This window comes from Fusarium graminearum, chromosome 2, assembly GCF_000240135.3.
Source record: "Fusarium graminearum PH-1 chromosome 2, whole genome shotgun sequence".
Classification (NCBI taxonomy): Eukaryota; Fungi; Ascomycota; class Sordariomycetes; order Hypocreales; family Nectriaceae; genus Fusarium; species Fusarium graminearum.
The window spans coordinates 789,169-808,184 of NC_026475.1; the positions used below are offsets into that span (position 1 = coordinate 789,169).

Consider the following 19,016-nt stretch of genomic DNA (forward strand, 5'->3'; position numbering starts at 1 on the left):
GTCACCCGATAGATGCGAGTTGAGACCCTCATAAGCTGTTTGACTGGTCTCCCATAACACCAAGAGCTTGGGTCTCTGCAGGTCAGGTTCCAATGCCAGTCAAGTGGAGGTGAAATACCCTAGCCTAGCATTTCGGTCCGTCCGCCATTGACGCATGCCATCGCATCAGGTGGCCGGTCGTTGTTAATTTAAATCAACTGGAAGCCTAGGATTTATTACTCGCTCCGGCATGATCCTTCGAGCACCTCTCAATCTCTTTCATAATCACCAGGCAGCTCCATCCTATTCTCCATCTCCCCTCTCACCTGTCTTGTTTCAGACCTAACAAGAGAACCAACCCCGCGAGCTCCACACAAATAAATACCCCTCCTTCCTTTGCAGCTTCAGCTTGTGTCTTTGCGAAAAACAGGAACCTCCCAAAACGAGCGATTATGTCCTCTCTCCGGCCTGATGATAGGTCCCGAAAGGATCGATCCCGGTCGCGCTCTCGCGACCACAGGTCCAAGAGCGATGCTGCATCTGAGCGCCCATCCTACAGCGATTATCGCGAATCGAGCTATATATACCCAGAAGATGATTTAAATGACCGCACAAGACCTGGCGCACCACAAGCAAGCGGTGCTCTTCCTTACCCTGACGAGGGCGGTATCTACCCTCCTGTTCCTGGAAACCTAGAGCAATATAGCTATGACTCTTATCAGCCCACTTACCGAACCGCTTCGCCGCCGAAGGACTCGCCATACAGGTCCTCGCACGACAGGGTTGACAGTAATTTACCGGGAGCATTTCCGGGAGCATTCCCAGATGACAGTCGCCGCGAGAAAGACAAAGACGAGCAGGACAGATTCAGCTTTCTGCCACAAAAGTACATGCGCAAGCTTACTGGATCTCCTGGCGACAACAAGGAAAGGGACAGCCGAAGCCGTAAAGATAGGCTAGACGATGACCTGGCCTACGGACAGCCAGGAGTTCCTCCGCGTCCCAAAGCCGAGACTGACGATCTTGCTTATGGCAAGGCCACCGGACTCCCTTCGACCGCCAGCCAAGTCATGACTACATACAACCCCCCTCCAACGTCCGGGGACAACTATTATGCCCAGCAACAGAATCCCTACGGATATACTCATCGCGATCCCGCAAGTCCATCTGTTGATCAGTATGGTTCGCGCAGGTCCAAGGAAGATGTGCGCTACAATGACGTTTATGGCTCCAACCCCAATATCGTGACAGCCGAGCCCAGAAGCCGTGATGATGAGAAACATCGCGAACGTCGTAGAGACAGATCTTCGGACCCTCGGGGCAGTTCAGACCGTCTGGCTGTGGACACTGGAGGCCGAAAACGTGAAAAGTCACGAGATAGGTCTCGCCGACGTGAAAAATCTCGGGAAAGATCTCGATCCCATAGGAGAGAAAAGTCGGGAGATACTCTAACTGTGGACAGCCATCGCAGACACAGATCGCGATCCAGGGATGGACGCCACAGCCGAAAGGACAAGTCTCCTCAACCTCCAACTGCGAGGATGTCCGGTCTCAGCATCAACACTGGACTGACAGTCGGTGGTCTCGCTGTTGGAGGCTTAGCTGGCGCATCACTAGCAAATGCTCCACCATCGCCCATGCTCGAGTCCTACTATGGCACTTACCAAGATTGTTCTCCCATGCCATCCCCTCTGTTGCTCGCTGCCAAGTCAAGTGACGACAATCGAGCTCTCGAGGCACTCTCTCCGCTAGGGTCTGACAATGAAGACGATAGCAGACGTCGCCGACGCGCCCGCTTCCACGATCCTGAGGACATCACAACCCAGCTAGCCCAGGCCCTCAAGGGGAGCCGTAAACCTGACACTGAACCACTTATCGAGATTCTGCCAAGCTTGACACACGATCAAGTTATGAAGCTACGTGCAGATTATAAGGCGCTCGTCAAAACCGGCTCCGACCGCAAGGGTGTAAACATCGCCAAGCATATCCGCGCTCGTCTCAAAGACGAAGACCCTCTTCTGATGAAAGCCTGCTACTCTGTTGCTCTGGGCATATGGGAGAGTGAGGCATACTGGGCCAACTTCTGGTACCAGGGCGATAAGACTCGTCGAGAACTGCTCATCGAATCTCTCATGGGCCGCACCAATGCCGAAATACGTTACATCAAGGATGCTTTTACAGACAAGAAGTATGACAACAGTCTCACCAAGTGCATGAAGGAAGAACTTAAGGAGGACAAGTTTAAGAAAGCCGTCCTTCTGGTTCTCGATGAACGCCGCATGGAAGAGTATGACCACCACGGTCGCCTGTTGCCTATCGACTACGCTCTGGTTGACCAGGACGTCGCCGATCTCCGCCGCTCCATAAAGTCGGAAAAGGGTGGCGAGACAGCAATGATTAACATTATTGTGTTGCGTAGCGACTCTCATCTACGTGCTATTCTCCAAGAGTACGAGCGTCAGTACCGTGCCAACTTTGCGCGCGATGCTCTCAAAAAGAGTGGAAACCTTGTGGTAAGTTTGAAACGTCTATCCGCCCGTTGACAAACCTTGTTCAATAACTAACGTTCGTCAGGGTGAACTTTTGGCTCATATTCTCAACGGTGTCATCAACCGTCCCGTTCGTGATGCCCTGCTTATTCACCACGCCACCTCGGCGTCTCGCAAAGATGACCTTCGTCGCGAGCTGCTCATTTCTCGCCTTGTTCGATACCACTGGGATCCGCATCACATGAGGGCCGTCAAGCAAGCTTACCGCGAACGCTACGGCAGAGGCATGAAGGACGTCGTTCGTGACGCGACAAGCGGCGAATGGGGCGAGTTCTGTGGTGAATTGTGCATTGCACGTATGCCTGATGACGTGAGGAAATTTGACAAGATCAGCTATAGTACGCGATAAGCAAGCATGTTTATGATTTATGAAGGAATGGACGACATGTAGCATTGAATATATATACATATATATAGAGGAACTATATATGGAGCGTGCCATGAACATTGATGATATATACAAGTTTGTGACATACTCGAAAACATGTTCAGCAGATGAATCGATGAGATATGTATTTCCTAATCCTTTTTATGAATCCATCGGCTATTTCTTGGATCCTCTACCTCCCCTCTTGCCCTTCCCACCAGCACCTTTCTTACCTCCACTGCCGCCGCTTCCACCGCCTCCGCCGGCCATCATGACTCTCACCTTACCAACAGGCACGACGTTGTAGGTCTCTTCAGGTTTAAGCGCCTTGATCAGTTCAACCTCGCGGGGCCACATTCGATCCTTGTCCCGAGCATTTTCATCCACAACACCCTTCTTAGTAGAAGCCGCCTTCCAACGCTCAAGAACCTCCTTGACCGCCTTGCCCTTCTTGGTCGCACCAGGCTGCAGCTTGGCTTTGTACTTGTAGCGCCCGAGGGCATTCCATGGAGCGCAGACGGGGATAATCTCGAGGATCTCATCACCGGGAAGGGGTGTGCCAACAATAGCATCGAGCACTGTCATCTGACTGGCCTCGTCTTCATCAAGCATTTCAACACCTTCCTCCATCATGACGCGTCTAATCTCCTCGTGTTCAGCCGTTTCCTTTTGTTGCCGCTGGTGCTGTGCACGACGCCGCTCTTTGGCTGCTGCAAGTTCAGCCTCGCGATCTGCTTTAGCCTTTGCCTCAGCTTCAGCTTTCTTTTGCCCAACGGTAGCTCCTATCAAAGCTTCTGCAGCGGTTCTATCTTCATCGTCTTGGTGCTTGTACTTTGCAGCAATCTTCTTGGCTTTGCTTCGTTGACCTCGCTTGGGAGCGTGCTTCTTAGAGGCGTTTGGGGTGTTGTTTTGTGTACCTGTGCCTGCAGGCTTGCTGGCAGTCTCCTTTTCTGATTTAGCAGTCTCTTCACCTTCATCGGCTTCATTTTCTTCGTTTCGAGCCTCCTCCTGCTCCTCCTGCTCCTCTTCATTCTCGTCGGCCTCGGCTATCTCTTGGTCAGGGGCCTCGTTGATTGCTTCATCCGAGATCTTGAGCTCAGAAACACCTTCATCAGCCACTTCGACTTCGGCGTTGCGACCTTCACCCTTCTTAAATGCCTGAAGGGGATTATCTCGAGACTCTTCATCGGGTTTCTCGTCTTCGGTTTCATAATCAGAGGGCACATCGGAATGTCCTGCATCGGGCTCGTCGGCATCGCCCATCATTCCCACTGATTGGGGAGCACCGGAGCCTTCGTCGCCGATTGCGGAGTCAACATCGTGTAACCGGTGCTTGACGTGCTTGGCTTTACTCTCTTCGCTGATTCTAAAAGCAAGACCCAGTCCAAGGAGAAGCTGAGCTGGAGGCAAAAAGTTCTTCTTTCCACGAATCATGAAGCTTCCAGCTTGCAGAAACTCTCCTGTTGGGGCAGATTTGGAGACTTGGTCAGCGTTGACCCACCACGCAGGCATGCCAGCTTTGGAATCCCAAGCATTTGACGAGCACACAGCGAGTGATCCCGCCTGGGAAAGCGTTGCGGGAGGGATAGGTGCATCTGGCGTTTTAGGGTTGTTCTTGATAATGACGCTGGATGCCCCATGCAGGTCAGCATGACAGTAAATGTCGCCTTTTCGAAGGTATTTCTTGTAGATGGTTTCGTTCTGTTGAGCATCCTTTCCTCCGATTACAAGATATCCGTCGGATGAGATGAACCAAGTGAACTTCTCGAACCACATCTGCTTACGAATGGGTTGGAGCAGAGCCTTTTCTTGTTTCAGTCCCTTTTTAAGATCCTCGGTGATCTTTTGTTCCGCATTCTTTAATGCCTTGGATGCTTGTTGCTGGGTCTTTTCTTCCTTGACGGCCGCCGTCTTTCTCTGATCGAAATACTCTCGAGCATTGCTCCAGGGACTGAGGCCAAGATTGATCTCCACATTGAGCGCCTTATTGGACTGCTTTCCTTTGGCAGCTGATGTGGCTTCATCATCGCCCAGTGCGCTGTCGTCGTCGTCATCGGTCTCATAAGGGTCATCTTCTTCCGGTTCAAACTCTTCCTCGGCCAGCTCGAGCGTGATAAGGTTCTCAGCAAGGTTCAATGGTAGCTTGATAATCTCGGCAACAGGGTTGTGACGCTTCTTCTCGCGTTCAACCAGCTTTCCAACATCCACCCAGTCCATTCCTTGATTGAGTAGCCCATTGACGGCATCCATAGCTTCCTGGACACGTTCGACATTCGCTTCGATGGCGGCAGCTTTGCGGAAGTTAAGGGATTGTGCTTCTTGAAGCCCCTCAATCCGTTTGTTCTGTTCGTTCTTCGCGGCTTCCAGCTTCCGTTTTGCTGTTGCCTCACGTTCAGTCAGTTTAGACTCGAGTCTTTGACCTTCCAAAGACGAGAAGAACTCATCAACTGTCTCGTTGTAGCCCTGGAACTCGAGAACCTCGATTGCGGGATCGTTCTTCAATTTATAGGGGATGAAGGGGTGAAAGTCGTCGTATAGTAGGTTATCGCGCTTTGTCTTCGTTTCTTCGTCGACTTCGGTTCCTTCTGGTCTTTCTCGACGTTTGGCAAATATATAGCCAGTGCATGTTTCCGAGCTCGTAAGCTCTTCCACAATTTTACGGGCTTCCTGTAGTGACTTAACCAGCTCATCCAGCAAAGTTTCGTTAGCCAGAACTTCATGTGGTTTGACTGTAGTATCGAAGTTATTTGTATGCAGCCAGTGATCCACAAGTACTGGAGGCAACTCTGTGATAGACACGGCCAGACTCTTTCTCAGATCACCACCAGGCTTGCCCTTTTGCTTCTTTGATGACGTCGCATCGGCAGCCGCCTTTTCCACAGCGGCCTTGAGGGCATTTTGAACTCTTTCCTTGGTCAAGGCAGGAATTTCGCCATAGTTCTGCCTGTTCTCAAGAGAGTATTGCAGTCCGACTCGCTGTGGTTCCTGCCCTTCGCCTTCGGACACGGTTCTCGCAAGAGCAAGGATATTCAGATCGGCGTCTGTGAGGATGATGTTACCGCTCTGGAGGAGGTAGAGTGTCAGTAAGTTTGGTCAGAACCAGGACTTATAGAACATACCGCAAAGAACTCCAAGAACATGCGATATTGGCCATCACTGAACTCAAATTCGAGGACTCGATCGGTGCCCACTTGTCTGACTGCCGTCAACCGTCTGGTCTTAAGAAACTTCCGGAGACGCGCAACGAATATAGAGGGAGCCGCGGCGGTCGTGCGTGCGAACTTCGTCAGGTGACAACGAAATCCAGTATCAATAACAAGCTGCTTCTTATTGTCGGGTTTCGCAAACTTGAGAAGAAGAATTTTGGAAGAAAGGTCGTATACATTAGAGAGTCGAAGAGTCACCAGGCGTTCCTGGAGCTCATGTGCAATGATCTTGTTCAGCAGTTAGAGGGGACTGTAAATGGCTCTCACATTGCACTCACTTTCACGTCCAATGAGGAGAATCTTTGCTTCATCTTGAATTATAGTCTCCGGGCCAAGATACACAAACTTGAAAAACTCAGGCTCTACACTACATCATCACGGCACAAAGCAATTCCATCGTGGGGTATGGAGGGGCATGCTGACATCATCTGGGTTCCACGTGACTTTGAACTTCATGAGCTTAAGTGCCGGGTAGCAGGAAACGTCCAAGGAAAATCATACTCAGAAATTCGCTACCCAACTCTGGGTGTATCTGACGGGCATCAAACCGACTGATGACTCCGGCTGTGGGGGTTTTTGCATGACATCCTCGTCTAGATATCGCTAAAGTACAGGCTCATTGAACCCCAGAGACAAGGACTCGGTGGGTTGATCGCAGTCCCGCGTCGCAACACCATCTGGAGCAATTTTGTTATCTCAATGCGCATCAGACTTGCATTAGTACGATAGAAGGCGCACGTAACGCATCGCATCGCATCATTACTTGCGTGGTGTTGATGGATAACATGAACGTACTGTATATCAGGACGTGTGCAGGCATTGCTAGCACGCGCAGAGCTACCCCGGATTTGTTTGAAATAACGACACAGATTCTATTCAAGCCTTGCATTCCCTGTTCAGTATTCACAGACAGTCTCAACCGCACGAAGCTGCCATACTGACCACATGACTGATACCCGTTGAGCCGAGGAACTTTGATCAACTCATTCCAACAGCACAATAAACACATTGACAGTTACAGGACTCTTTCGCACGGTACGGTGCAACTCTGGGACCGAGGCACGGATCCAATGTCAGAAGCTAGCAGGTGGTCTGAGATTACTATCCGGCCTGATGTTGCAAATTGTCTCCTCAAAGAGGATCCATGGTCAGCAAATTGGCAAGTGCTTTTTTTGTCGTTACAGCAACTGTGAGCCTGGACTTAGTATAGCCTTGGCAGGTTAGTGCCTCTAGCCTAGCCTGTTGATCTATTGATATTCGTGGATTTGATATTAGGCATGGAACATGGAACATGGTGCAGTACAGTGTACGGAATATGGAAATGAATCTCAGACAGAATATTTGTTCAATTGGTTCGGAGAAGAAGCTAATAATGGCAAGGAGTAAGCCTTGCTGCAGCTAAAGGTGGTGATGACGACGCTGCATTGGATGAGCATCAAGTAAAATCGATAAATATGGAGGCTGGCGATTGCTGACAAGTGCCCCAATTGGTACAAAGCAAAGTTTGGGCAGTTCCAGCTCACGGAAGCTCCGAGGCCACCAATGCTATCTTTCTGGACGGCTTTTGGTATTAGTTCCGCTTGAGTATTGAGGCCATGGTAGGTAGAGAAACTCAATGCGCTGACTGTACAAAGTAGGATGCGCTTAACGACAGCTCGTTTTCAGCTGTATGGATGGTATCGCATGCTTGCACTAGATAATACACTCGCATAAAAGGTCGGGCGCTGTCCAATGGTAAGCTTCCACGATATCTCCCGTACTCGTTCATTAATGATTACGAGTTGAATCATGGATCAGCCGCTGAAGCTGCAGCTGAACAGAGGTTGTTGGTGTGCCGAGTTTGGAACCATTTGAGAGTCATTGAAATTAGAGAGGTTGGGGATTTCACATGGCCACCAATGGGAACAAGGTGACTATATGCACGAGCCCACAATGTCATCTCCTCAAACTGTGCTGCGACGAGGAATTCGATTCCGGTCCTGGCCTGGCCTGTGTATCTGCCAGGCCATCTTCAACTGCCAGAGGCCGAGCTGAAGCAGCTGGTCACGCATTGTCACTTTGTCAGCTCCTCACACAGATACACTAAGAGTCAAAAGGCTTCAAACAGAGATCTAGAGATCTCGTGGAGAGCATCAACGATAAAAACGAGTGGTTGGGGATACTGTACGGTGCCGACCCCAGCAGCAGCCAGGTTCTACCCCCTGATTACATGGTTAGAAAGTGGCGCTACTGCTTTGGTGCCGGGCAAGATCAAATTTGGCACATGTATGCTCGTCCAATGACGCCAGCTCTTCATGTTGCTACGAGGCTCAGGAACAGGCCAGCATGGGGTCAATGAGGTGAAATCCAAGCGAGGGAGAGCCAGATCTTCGCGCTCATATCCATGCTGCCATGCTAACGAACAAGCCAGATGGCGTTCAAGTCAGTCGACCAGGTCCGATGAACGCGGAGCGGTGACGAGATCGAAGCTTCATCTATCGCTTACGGGGTTATGTTCCACTTTCCATTAACGTTTGCGAGCTGCTGTTTGAGAGCCATGTCCAAAGCATGGACCGTGTCACACCTTTCAAGGTTGTAAATCCGGAGGAGGGAGGAAGAATTGCGTGGAACAGGATGGGCATAGCTGGCTGACGCGGAAAGCTAGGTAGCTTCCTGACTGATTACTGGCTAAAGCTGGAAAGCAGCTAGGTAGCATCAGGCAAAGAGCTCCAAGAGCTTTTAGGAGGCTGGCTGATTGTCTCTGGCTGAGACGCAGGAGGGAGGGTTAAAATGGCCGGCAAGCCAAGAAGGGGCTGCAAAACACGAAGTGGATGGTGGATCCTTCCACATACGGGGTTCAGGTTGCGGATCTAGACTCGATTTGGAAAGAGGTAAATAAGACGACATGCAGGCCCCCCTGGCATGTAAACAAGACGAGTGGTAAACAAGCCATCAACATCAACAAGAATGAACAATCGGCACACCCATGGGGGTGAGATATGGCAGTAAGGCAGAGAGGTCCGGGCAGGATACGTGGGAAAGGGCTGGGCTGGGCAAGAGAGGACACAACGGATCAACAGAACGCTGCGCTGCCGAGGGAGCAACACAACAAGTAAAGTAACCGCTCACAGAGGCACAACTCGTCCAATCCTGCCCCCGTCTTCAAAAGCCCAGTTTCGTTCTGAGTCCTGTCCGGTCCCTCTTCTCCTCCTACTCCCTCCAATTATCGCCATCCACATCGACATCGTCAATTCACAACCTCACCCAGACAAGAAGAAAAGAACGACCGAAGGCCCTCGCTCGCCATCACCCGATTCTTTTCCATTCTCTTCGACTTTTGTTTCGTAGGAACAAGAGCCAGAGAACTTCTTGTCATCCTTTCGAATTTCGGAAGGTTGTATGAGAAGCTTCTCTCGCGCCAGCAAAAGTCGCAAATCTGGACTTTGAGGCACGCGTCCCCGTTCCCTTCAGTATCTTCCCCTCGACATATCGGGAATCCGAATCCCACACACAGACCGTTACCGAAACAAAAACACACGAAGAGGTTGAGATCAAACCCCAACAGCCCGAAGCCGGACGGGAAGGTGAAATATCTTCTGTCTCCGTCACCGCCGAAAAGGTCCCTCCTCCTCGCTCAGAGTCAGAGTATATCGAAGAAGAGGTCCATATTACGCGTGAAGAAGAACATTACCACCGTCCCGGTGTCCATAAGTACGAGCACGACGAAGAGCACTTTACTGTCCGTGAAGACTCCCGACGGTACGTTTGATTCTACGTTTGCTTTCACCACCACAGTTTCGACCGTTTCTTTTTCTTTACTTTTTAGTCAATCGCACGGGATACGATTTCCCCACGGTTTGAGAAAGCCTTGCTTGCTCGCTTTCCAGGCCTTGGTCTGTACTCTCATCTATCTCTCTGCTGATCTGGCCATGGAGATGTGCGAAAACAAGACTACAATTCATCACATCATCTTTCTCTAGGCGAAAGCAATTGCCGTTGCCCCTGACCTTCTTTTCCCCGACCATCATTTTTCACTTTCCCTTTTCTTGGTCCGGCTTGCCCATTACCCACCGCGCACGGAGCTCTTCAGTCCCCAGCCATCCCATTCTCACATCAGTTCTCATATCCCTTCTTCACACACCTCTCACCCACACCCCCCTGCACGCTACCATGCCAACCCACCTCAGCTTGGCTGGATACCCAATTTGCTTTGCTCCCTCCCCGGTTCACTAGCGCCTCTAAGCCTGCTGGCCTGAGCAAGGCGGTGGAGCTATCTCAGGGGCCGCCCGCCTCCCGTTGCCATATGATACGCAAACGACTTACTATAGACATCCATCAGCTAACCCAGACAAATCTAGACCTCAACCTCCCTCTCAATACCAACCTTCCCAGTACCACCAACCTTCCCACCACCAACCACCTCCCAAATTCCAATCTTCTCACACTCACGTAGAGATCGACACCCACCGTCATCCCTACTACTCCACCCCCATTGATCTCGCTGAACGTGAATACCGCCAGCGTTACCGCCCTGCCCAAGCTTTTTCCACAGAAGACCCTTCTTCCCACTCTCATCCTCACTACAAACCTCAAGACAACTTCAAAGCCAACAACTACACTGTTGAAGGCCGACCCGCTCCCCAGTTCTATTCATCTGAGAAGACTGACATCAACAACTTCACTGTTGACGACCGCTCCTCTCGCCCTCAGTACAACCACACCGAGAAGACCGAAATCAACAACTTCACTGTTGACAGCCGATCTTCCCGTCCTCAATACAACACCTGTGAGAAGACTGAGATCAACAATTTCACTGTTGACACCCGCTCTTCCCAGCCTCGGTACCGCGACAGCAAGACAACTCAAGTCAACACTTACTCCGTTGACAAGCCCGTTTCTCGTCCATCTTACAAGAAGGACGTGAGATTTACCGAAAAAACCGTCGAATCTTCAAAGTCCGACAACAAGTCCAAGATGGGTTACTACGACGACGAGGGTAAGTGAACACCGTCTCCCACGAGCGCGCCATTAAGCGCTCTGCAACTCGTGACGCATTTCAAGCTAACTCAATCGTCAGGTTCTTTCCGCAACGGCGGCATCCACAAGCTTGGTGACAAGTCTCGCGAGATCGAGATTGACATCCGCGAGACTTCTGGCCCTGCCAGCTCTCCCAACACCGTCAGCATCCCCTGCCACCACATCCGCCTGGGTGACTTCCTTATGCTTCAGGGCCGCCCCTGCCAGGTCATCCGCATCTCTACCTCCTCTGCCACTGGCCAGTACCGCTACCTTGGTGTCGACCTCTTCACCAAGCAGCTTCACGAGGAGTCCTCTTTCATCTCCAACCCTGCCCCCAGCGTTGTCGTTCAGTCCATGCTCGGCCCTGTCTTCAAGCAGTACCGTGTCCTCGACATGCAGGAGGGTCAGATCGTTGCCATGACCGAGACTGGCGACGTCAAGCAGGGTCTCCCTGTCATTGACCAGTCCAACCTCTACTCTCGTCTCCACAACGCTTTCGAGTCTGGCCGTGGCTCTGTTCGCGTCCTCGTCCTCAACGACGGTGGCCGTGAGCTCGCCGTTGACATGAAGGTCATCCACGGCTCTCGCCTGTAAGCGTGTTCAACTGTTTTCTGAAGACGGGCAGCCGTTTACAATGCGACTCCTTCCCAATGTTTAATTGAGTGAAGGGACAGCGCTACCAGTCTCACCTCAGCTGTGGGGAGCGGGTCTGGGCTGTCCCCCATCTCACCTGTACAATGTCAAGTTTCATAGGGGATCTGTTGTGTCAAGATGGTTCGAGTTTTGTTTGTGTCGAGATTGGTAAATGATATTGGCTAGCTGGAAATACTGGAGTCTTTTGTGTAGATGGGAGAGTTCGGTACATGAACTATAGTAATTGACAATTGATTCCGCATCTACTTAACTAATAGTTGGCTCTTGCCGTCCTCTATGTGAACTGATGTTACCTGTGATTGAACAAGTGCCTTAAACCATGATCTGTATCCATCAAGGTGCCGTCCTACCATGAGACCTAACCATGTCCGGCAACCATACACATTGTTTCAGAGTTTCGGCAAGCTACCCTAGATCCCTCCTCAAGTTATTGATTTTGTTGACGGCTGATTCGAATTCAATCATGGAATAATAAATATCGATTTATCTAGTCTTGCTGTTTTTCAAAACTCCCTCAATTCATTGATATACCTCTTTGAACCACGTATCTTCTATTCCAGCAAGTCCTCTCCCCGCACATCATTACGACCTTTATCATCAGGGTGCTTCCCCGCGCCATGAAACCTAGCCCAAGATGGATGGTACTTAAGGTTGCCTTACGCACGCAAGCTCATGATAGATAAGAGGGCGCGTGACAGCTCCTAGTCACCTGGAATGTTTCCCTTGTCATTATTTCCTATCTTCAGTCTATCTCATAATCCGGTCAACATAGCTCACTTGGGACTCAACTTCTGAATACACGAAACTGTGCTTGCCACCACATCCGGATAACTCGCAAGCCATCATGGGTGCTCAGTCATCAAAGCCGACACTTCATGAGAAGGCTGTTCTCGATCGTCTTCATAGCCTCCAACTTCAGGATGACGATGAGTATGTAGAGATTAGCAGCGACTCTGAGAAGGCTCCGCTGGGACCACTGGTCCGAGACGCACAGGGTCTCTCTGTCCATGTGCTCGAATCATGGCAAGCTTCTATTCTCAAGGATCCCAAGAACAAGTGAGATACCACTGCCACAGCATCAATCAGCGACTAACTTGAGGAAAGACTCGCTCTTACAGCGCTGAGCTCGACCAACCCTAGACAGGTTCTCACTTCACTGCCAACCCAGATTGCGGACCAGCAGGTATTCAACGTCAAGATCCCGTTTGAAGGAGATCCCATCACGAATCAACGCTCGAGCGGCCGCTGCTGGCTCTTTGCTTCGACAAACGTTTTCCGCGTTGCCCTCATGAAGCGATATAACCTTGAGAGTTTTGAGCTGTCGCAGCAGTATCTTTTCTACTGGGATAAACTTGAGAAGTCCAACTGGTTCCTTGAACAAGTCATTGATACTGCTGGAGAAGACCTCGAAGGTCGGCTTGTCCAGAACTTGCTGGGTGATATAGTCTCGGACGGTGGCCAGTGGGATATGGTGTACAACCTTGTCGAGAAGTACGGTCTGGTGCCTCAGACTCTGTACCCAGACACTTGGAACGCCCAAAGCTCTGGAATTCTGAACAATGTCATCAAGACCAAGCTTCGAGAATTCGCCCTCAAACTGCGAGGGTTGATCAACTCCCAAAATGGTGTTTCCGCTACCGCGCTTTCGTCGGCCAAGGACAAGATGATGCGTGAGATTTCTCTCATCATGACTCTTCTCCTCGGACCACCACCGAGTCCCGAGGATGCTTTCACCTGGCAGTACAACGATAAGAATGGCAAGGCTCATGAGGTCAAGGCGACCCCAAGGGAGTTTGCCAAGAACATATACAGTTCTGAGTTCCGAATTACATCTACCACAATTGATAGTATGATCTCACTAGTACACGATCCTCGCCACGAGCCGCTTAACCTGCTCTCGGTATCACGACTGGGAAACATTGTTGGCGGACGTGGAGTGAGCTACGTCAACGTCGACATCGATACCCTCAAGAAGACTTGCATCAAGATGCTAAAGGCTGGCATTCCCATCTTCTTCGGCAGTGACGTTGGCAAGTTTAGTGATTCTACGTCTGGTATTATGGACCTCGATCTCTTCAACTACGAGCTGGGCTTCAATACTAGTTTACTCGGCATGAGCAAGGCGCAACGATTGACGACAAAGGAGAGCCAGATGACGCATGCTATGGTGTTGACAGCAGTCCACCTCGATGAGGAGACAGGTAAACCTGTCCGCTGGAGGGTACAGAACAGCTGGGGCACTACTGCCGGTGACAAGGGCTGGTTTGTTATGAGTGACGCCTGGCTTGATGAGTTTGTTTACCAGGCCGTTGTCGACCCTCGGTTTTGCAGTAAGGAGGTGAGGGATGTCCTCAAAAAGGAGGCTATCATCCTTCCTCCCTGGGACCCCATGGGTGCGCTGGCTTGAAGCGGGCGTTCCGTTTGTGCACCCGGGAGGCTCATCGCCCTGTTCTTCGCGTGTTACAACATTTATATGGGATCAATATGTATATGGACATTCTGATTACTGTTAAGCTCGTATCTCTGAAAAGATCGAATGAGCAAAACATTCATATGGACATTCTAAACAAACTATACCGAGCACTGTTATCACGCGCACAAAGTTCTGTCAGCTAATAGTGTTGTTTCTTCAGTCACGTGTGTGTTGTCTCTGCATTTGCATGGCCATGGGTCGAAGAGCGAGGTAACACATACAGTCACTCACCATATGGCCTGACATAAGGATTACGAGAATGTTATTCGAAGTATGTGCGCCTCGGCACAGGAATGCTTCACCGCTGTATGTTATGGAGTACAATTTACAATAACAACAGATATGTATTTGATCCTGGTTCCCGGTCCGCTACTTACATGATCGTTGGTCCCATATCTGACAAGCTACACTTGAAGCAAGTCCCGTCCCACATGATGTTTGTACTGGTACTATCAACGGCGTTTGAACATCCCGACGGAACACTCAGCTGTTCTCAGACTAGTCTTCCTGTAGGGCGAGGGTTGAGGTGTCACGTTGTATGGTTTTGTTCGTGGCGCGAAAACGTACACAGAAAGATCAGCGCTGCTTGGGCCATATGGATGGATGCCATAGATGCCCAAGCAAGCCCTCCAAATCGAGTATCATTGTTTTCTGATTACCGTCTCTGGTGCCATATTGCGGAGAACGTACTCATCTATACTAAGCTTATTTGTGATTTGTCGGCATCGCATCCTCCTAATCGCAATGAAACCCGTCAGGCAACCTCATGTGACGGGAAGTACATGAGTTTCTTACGCCCTTCGGAGAGGTCATAGCTTCGTCTCTAACGATCAAAGAGCCAGCGCATCATTGAGCATGACTAGTAGCTGCCCGTAGCTGCTCAGCGGTTCGGGCTCTCGTTGTGAATTTGCCAGATGCAAGTTACGAGGGTCTTCCTGGCGATGTCTAACCAGGATGGGCCTTCTTCAGCTACCGAGCTAATTGTCCGCACCAAGCCTTTCCAGATCGGTTCAATCGAGTGAAAATCAAGTTTCTTATGTAGGAAGTTTGCTGGAGTTGTGGATCTGCTTCAATATTCGCTCAGATCTCGAGGCAGCGGAGGTCACATTCTGGCGTTGATCAAGGACAAGGGCGGTTGCGCCCCCAGGTGCGGATGCGACTTGAGTTTGACATCCTGTGATAACTGCTCACTACCCACCAGAACGAGTGGCATCAGACTTGAAAACAATAACAAAGCTTGGCTGCAAGATTGGCCCGCGCTATGTGTTAGTCAGTTGGAGGGAGGTATCTGCGTCGAGGCAGGCTCGCAGGAGGACCAATGCGTATAAGCGAAATGGACTTGGGCGAACTAGAGAACAGAGAAAAACTTCCATTCAAGGTTTGAAAGGTGAGGCTATCTAGATCCCGTAATTGCTTTTTACTTGTTGGCAAGGTGCGTGCTTAATAGCCCACATGCTGAACGCTTAGCACTCATACGATATTCCACATCGTGCAGCAAATTTACCAATCTGGTTGAGTCATGAGGGCTCTACTTGGGTATTCCCGGTTGACAGCAGATGTTAAACTGGCTGGCTCTTTGAGTCAAGCTCGGCGAAAGACTTTCCCTTCCCCTGCCAGTGCAGCTGTCCTATCATGCGCCATCGAGATGTCTCGGGCAGCCTTTTGCACCAGGCACGTCTGAGTGTGGGCCGTCCCCTTGGCTGATACAATGACAGGATGACAGATAACGCTTCTGGATTCTTGAGTTGATCTAGGGTTGAATGCGCTGTTCATAATTGGACGGTTGGAACAACAGGAGCGGTTATGAGAGCAATCAATTGGACAAGAGAGGCTCGTTATGATACTGACCATGTTTATGGCATAAACCGGTATGGTTGTCATTGTATTTTTTGGAGCATTGCCGGGCTTTTAGATGTGTAAGACTGGATGTTTGAGGTAACACAATGTTTGAAAGTCACAGTTGTCAGTTGACTTCCTGCCTTCGAGAATGGTCGGGCGACGCTTCATCACAGAAGTAGGTTGACCAACTGTTCCATCCCGTAGATATTACCTACTAGGCAAGTATGAGGTAGATTGTATCGTAGCCGCCAAGCATCAAGAGGCAGCCAGCAACGGGTTGTTTATTCTCTGCCCAACTTGACCAACACCAAGGCCTCGTTCTTTGTTCGTCTTGTGAAATAGTATATACAAATACACCGTCCTTCTTTACAAACAGTTCTCTCACTAGGATAATGCACACTATCTACCGTACCTAGGCTTTGGTCAACTCATTCCATAACTTCCCTCCTCAGCCTGATCGCCGCTGCTAGATATCGGAACTCCATTGAGGCTTCAACAGGCTACCCACTTGGTTGGAAACAGCCTTGCCGACGTCTCATTTGTGCCTGTTTCACCTTGGATCTGCACTCCCAAAAATTGCCCAAACGACAGAAACGAGCCGTCTAATTTAACCACGACTTTATCCTCAGCAAAGAAACGTTGGCTGCAGATCTGTTCAGATCCTGATTGTCTTCGTCATTGTCAGTCATTCTTGTCTGCACTCATGCAGGCAACTTTCTGTTTCAACATTCGCCACAAAAAAAAGATAAACGAGTTTCAAAAATAGCAGCGGAAACTGGACCAAGCCGAGGGAGACGTAGACGTCATTGCCCAGGCACCAAGCGCGCAGAAGCTAACGTTACTACAAACATACTTTTTGCTCACAGGATAACGCCAAATCCTGTACCAATTAGACCTGGAGACAAGTCCACACAACGGCAGAGCCTCACGGTTCAAGAACCAGCACGGCCAACGGTTCTAGCTCAGGTCTGGCAGCCCACCTTGGTCTTGGTCTCTAAGCTGTCTGTGTCTCGAAACCAAGGGTTCACAAGGTCCCTGACCCTGGCATCGAAGCCTGACAACTCCATCCCCACTATATTGCAGTACACTAAGAATACGTACCCCATCAGTCACGAAGCGGACGATTGACAAAAACAACCCCAGTGGACCTATCCGAAGCCCAAGACCCGGGCCCGAGCCTGGGATCAGGGTTGATCTTGTGTTGGGTTTGGGCTTCTAAGTTTTGCGCCCGAAGCATTGTTCCGCTGGCGCCGTCAATGCTACATCTCCAGAGATACCTATTCAAACGTTCCATCACTTGTTTGAGTTAGCAAGCCCGGCGGAAAGCCCAGCGACGCTAAGCATAGAACCGGCTCCGCCCAGACACGGCGAGATATCCTTGGGATTCAACCCAACTCTTCTCTGGTGTGTGCGGTGTTGAGACGACAACAGCATTCAAGGACGATGTTTAACGAAATTACAATCCAAGAGATTAGAACCAGCGAATCACACTCTATAGAGCCTGCATCGGATATCTAGTGAGATCCAGCAAGAGAACTTTGCTGCATGTATCCATAGATTCTTCACTGCAGACAAGAGGTACATTCGATCGAAGGGTCCCTGTATGTGTTACCCTTGGCGCTGACAATTGCACATCCTGGGCGGGTGACGTTCTCCTTGCCGTACCGAGACTACCTACTATCCACACGGGCTTTCAGAAAAACGGTTTCATTGACTTTTACTGACGCCAATTTCTGTCCAGGTACCTAGTCTGCGTCTGTACAGAGTACTACGTACAAAGTCATTTTCCGTTCTCCACGCCACCGCATCGATCGTCATCGGCATTCCCACTGCCTCAATTGATACTATACAGCGTGAAAGACGTTGGGATTACCGTCGGCACATAACTAACCACTAGCTACCATAGGTAGTCACTTCTCTTTCAACTGTCTGGCTGCCCCAGGGCCCTTTTCGGAGAAAGCACATTGGCTCTCTGACAAAACATCGCCAACTGCTTCTTCTGCCATCTTCTCCTTCATTCTCTCTTTCTGCACCTTTCCCCAAATCTCTCCATAATTCCTTGCCTTTTGTTCTTCTGATATTGCCCCTCACCCCACCTCGACCAGCTTTTGGTGGTGGACCCTCGTACAAGGACGAACACACGCACATCGGAGAACAAAGAAAAGTTGACTGTCGGGGCTGACATACTTTACCCGATCGTCTTTCTTTTTATTTGTTTAAATCTGCTATCGTAAGGACTCCGTGATTCCAATTTCTCGACAATTTGTGTTGTTCTGTTCCCGACTGACAGGTTCAGGAATGAGCGGGACCAACTCCAATTGTCTAGATACATACATCAATCCATCAGTCTACCAAAGAGCCAGCCAGCCAAGCAAACGAGTCAAATATCACTTTGGCTGCATAACAGCGGAGAATCCCTTTTCTGTTTTCCTCACCCAGTCAGTGGCCACGTTTCGAGGCAGTGTTACTGTCAACCTCGTGGTAACTCCTTGAGACCAGCGTCATCTTGGCCGCTATCATCCGATTTCGACGCCAAAGCTGTCAAAGAGGAATCCTGCCAAAACAGACTGAGATCTGCTCAACAATTGCTCCAAGACGAGTAGATCGTCGGTGGACATTTAAACCGGAGCCATCATCAAACCACCAAACAAACACTAGGCTTGTCGTTGTTATACTACCAATACATATTAATCCTGTCATTGCTAGCCTGCGCTGACAAGGACCGACCAAGTTCGACCCCTCCTCACGTGGCCTTGGCTTCAAAGTAGATTGCCGTCATTCCGCTGGTGGACTACTTACACTACAATACGCCACTATTACCCTCCACTCACTTCAACGCCTGGCGACCCAACGCTACCGCTCTTCTGCACAGCGTCACGTTTTGTCCAACGTTTCTCACAACTCGACATTGACTTCGTGACCCCGAACCTCAGTCACTGTCGGCTTTCAGC

The 19,016-nt window shown here is 50.2% G+C and overlaps 4 protein-coding genes across 4 annotated transcripts; 3 read left to right on the top strand and 1 right to left on the bottom strand.

Moving 5' to 3' along the window:
- Positions 1-188: 188 nt before the first annotated feature.
- FGSG_08739 (uncharacterized protein) lies at positions 189-4,338 on the top strand. The gene is made up of 2 exons (XM_011321687.1): positions 189-2,492; positions 2,554-4,338. Exons 1-2 carry the CDS (start codon positions 432-434, stop codon positions 2,875-2,877), a joined length of 2,385 nt encoding a protein of 794 aa, XP_011319989.1. The 5' UTR covers positions 189-431; the 3' UTR covers positions 2,878-4,338.
- FGSG_08738 (uncharacterized protein) lies at positions 3,073-6,412 on the bottom strand (the record flags this gene model as incomplete). Its single annotated transcript, XM_011321688.1, has 3 exons — positions 3,073-5,958; positions 6,015-6,329; positions 6,380-6,412. The coding sequence occupies 3 exons, from the start codon at positions 6,410-6,412 to the stop codon at positions 3,073-3,075; spliced, it is 3,234 nt and encodes a 1,077-aa protein (XP_011319990.1).
- Positions 6,413-9,066: 2,654 nt separating this feature from the next.
- On the top strand, positions 9,067-12,007 carry FGSG_08737 (uncharacterized protein; the record flags this gene model as incomplete). The annotated part of the gene is made up of 4 exons (XM_011321689.1): positions 9,067-9,192; positions 9,595-9,839; positions 10,439-11,076; positions 11,158-12,007. 4 exons carry the CDS (start codon positions 9,067-9,069, stop codon positions 11,691-11,693), a joined length of 1,545 nt encoding a protein of 514 aa, XP_011319991.1. The 3' UTR covers positions 11,694-12,007.
- A 522-nt stretch (positions 12,008-12,529) lies between these two features.
- FGSG_08736 (uncharacterized protein) lies at positions 12,530-14,468 on the top strand. The gene is made up of 2 exons (XM_011321690.1): positions 12,530-12,809; positions 12,858-14,468. Exons 1-2 carry the CDS (start codon positions 12,598-12,600, stop codon positions 14,158-14,160), a joined length of 1,515 nt encoding a protein of 504 aa, XP_011319992.1. The 5' UTR covers positions 12,530-12,597; the 3' UTR covers positions 14,161-14,468.
- Positions 14,469-19,016: the final 4,548 nt, after the last annotated feature.

What these genes read in the sequence shown, in the direction of transcription:
- FGSG_08739 (XM_011321687.1), top strand. Translation starts at nt 432, where the DNA reads ATGTCCTCTCTCCGGCCTGATGATAGGTCCCGAAAGGATCGATCCCGG. An exon ending in AAAAGAGTGGAAACCTTGTG is followed by an intron (nt 2,493 to 2,553) that starts GTAAGTTTGAAA and finishes AACGTTCGTCAG; the next exon opens with GGTGAACTTTTGGCTCATAT.
- FGSG_08736 (XM_011321690.1), top strand. Translation starts at nt 12,598, where the DNA reads ATGGGTGCTCAGTCATCAAAGCCGACACTTCATGAGAAGGCTGTTCTC. An exon ending in CTCAAGGATCCCAAGAACAA is followed by an intron (nt 12,810 to 12,857) that starts GTGAGATACCAC and finishes ACTTGAGGAAAG; the next exon opens with ACTCGCTCTTACAGCGCTGA.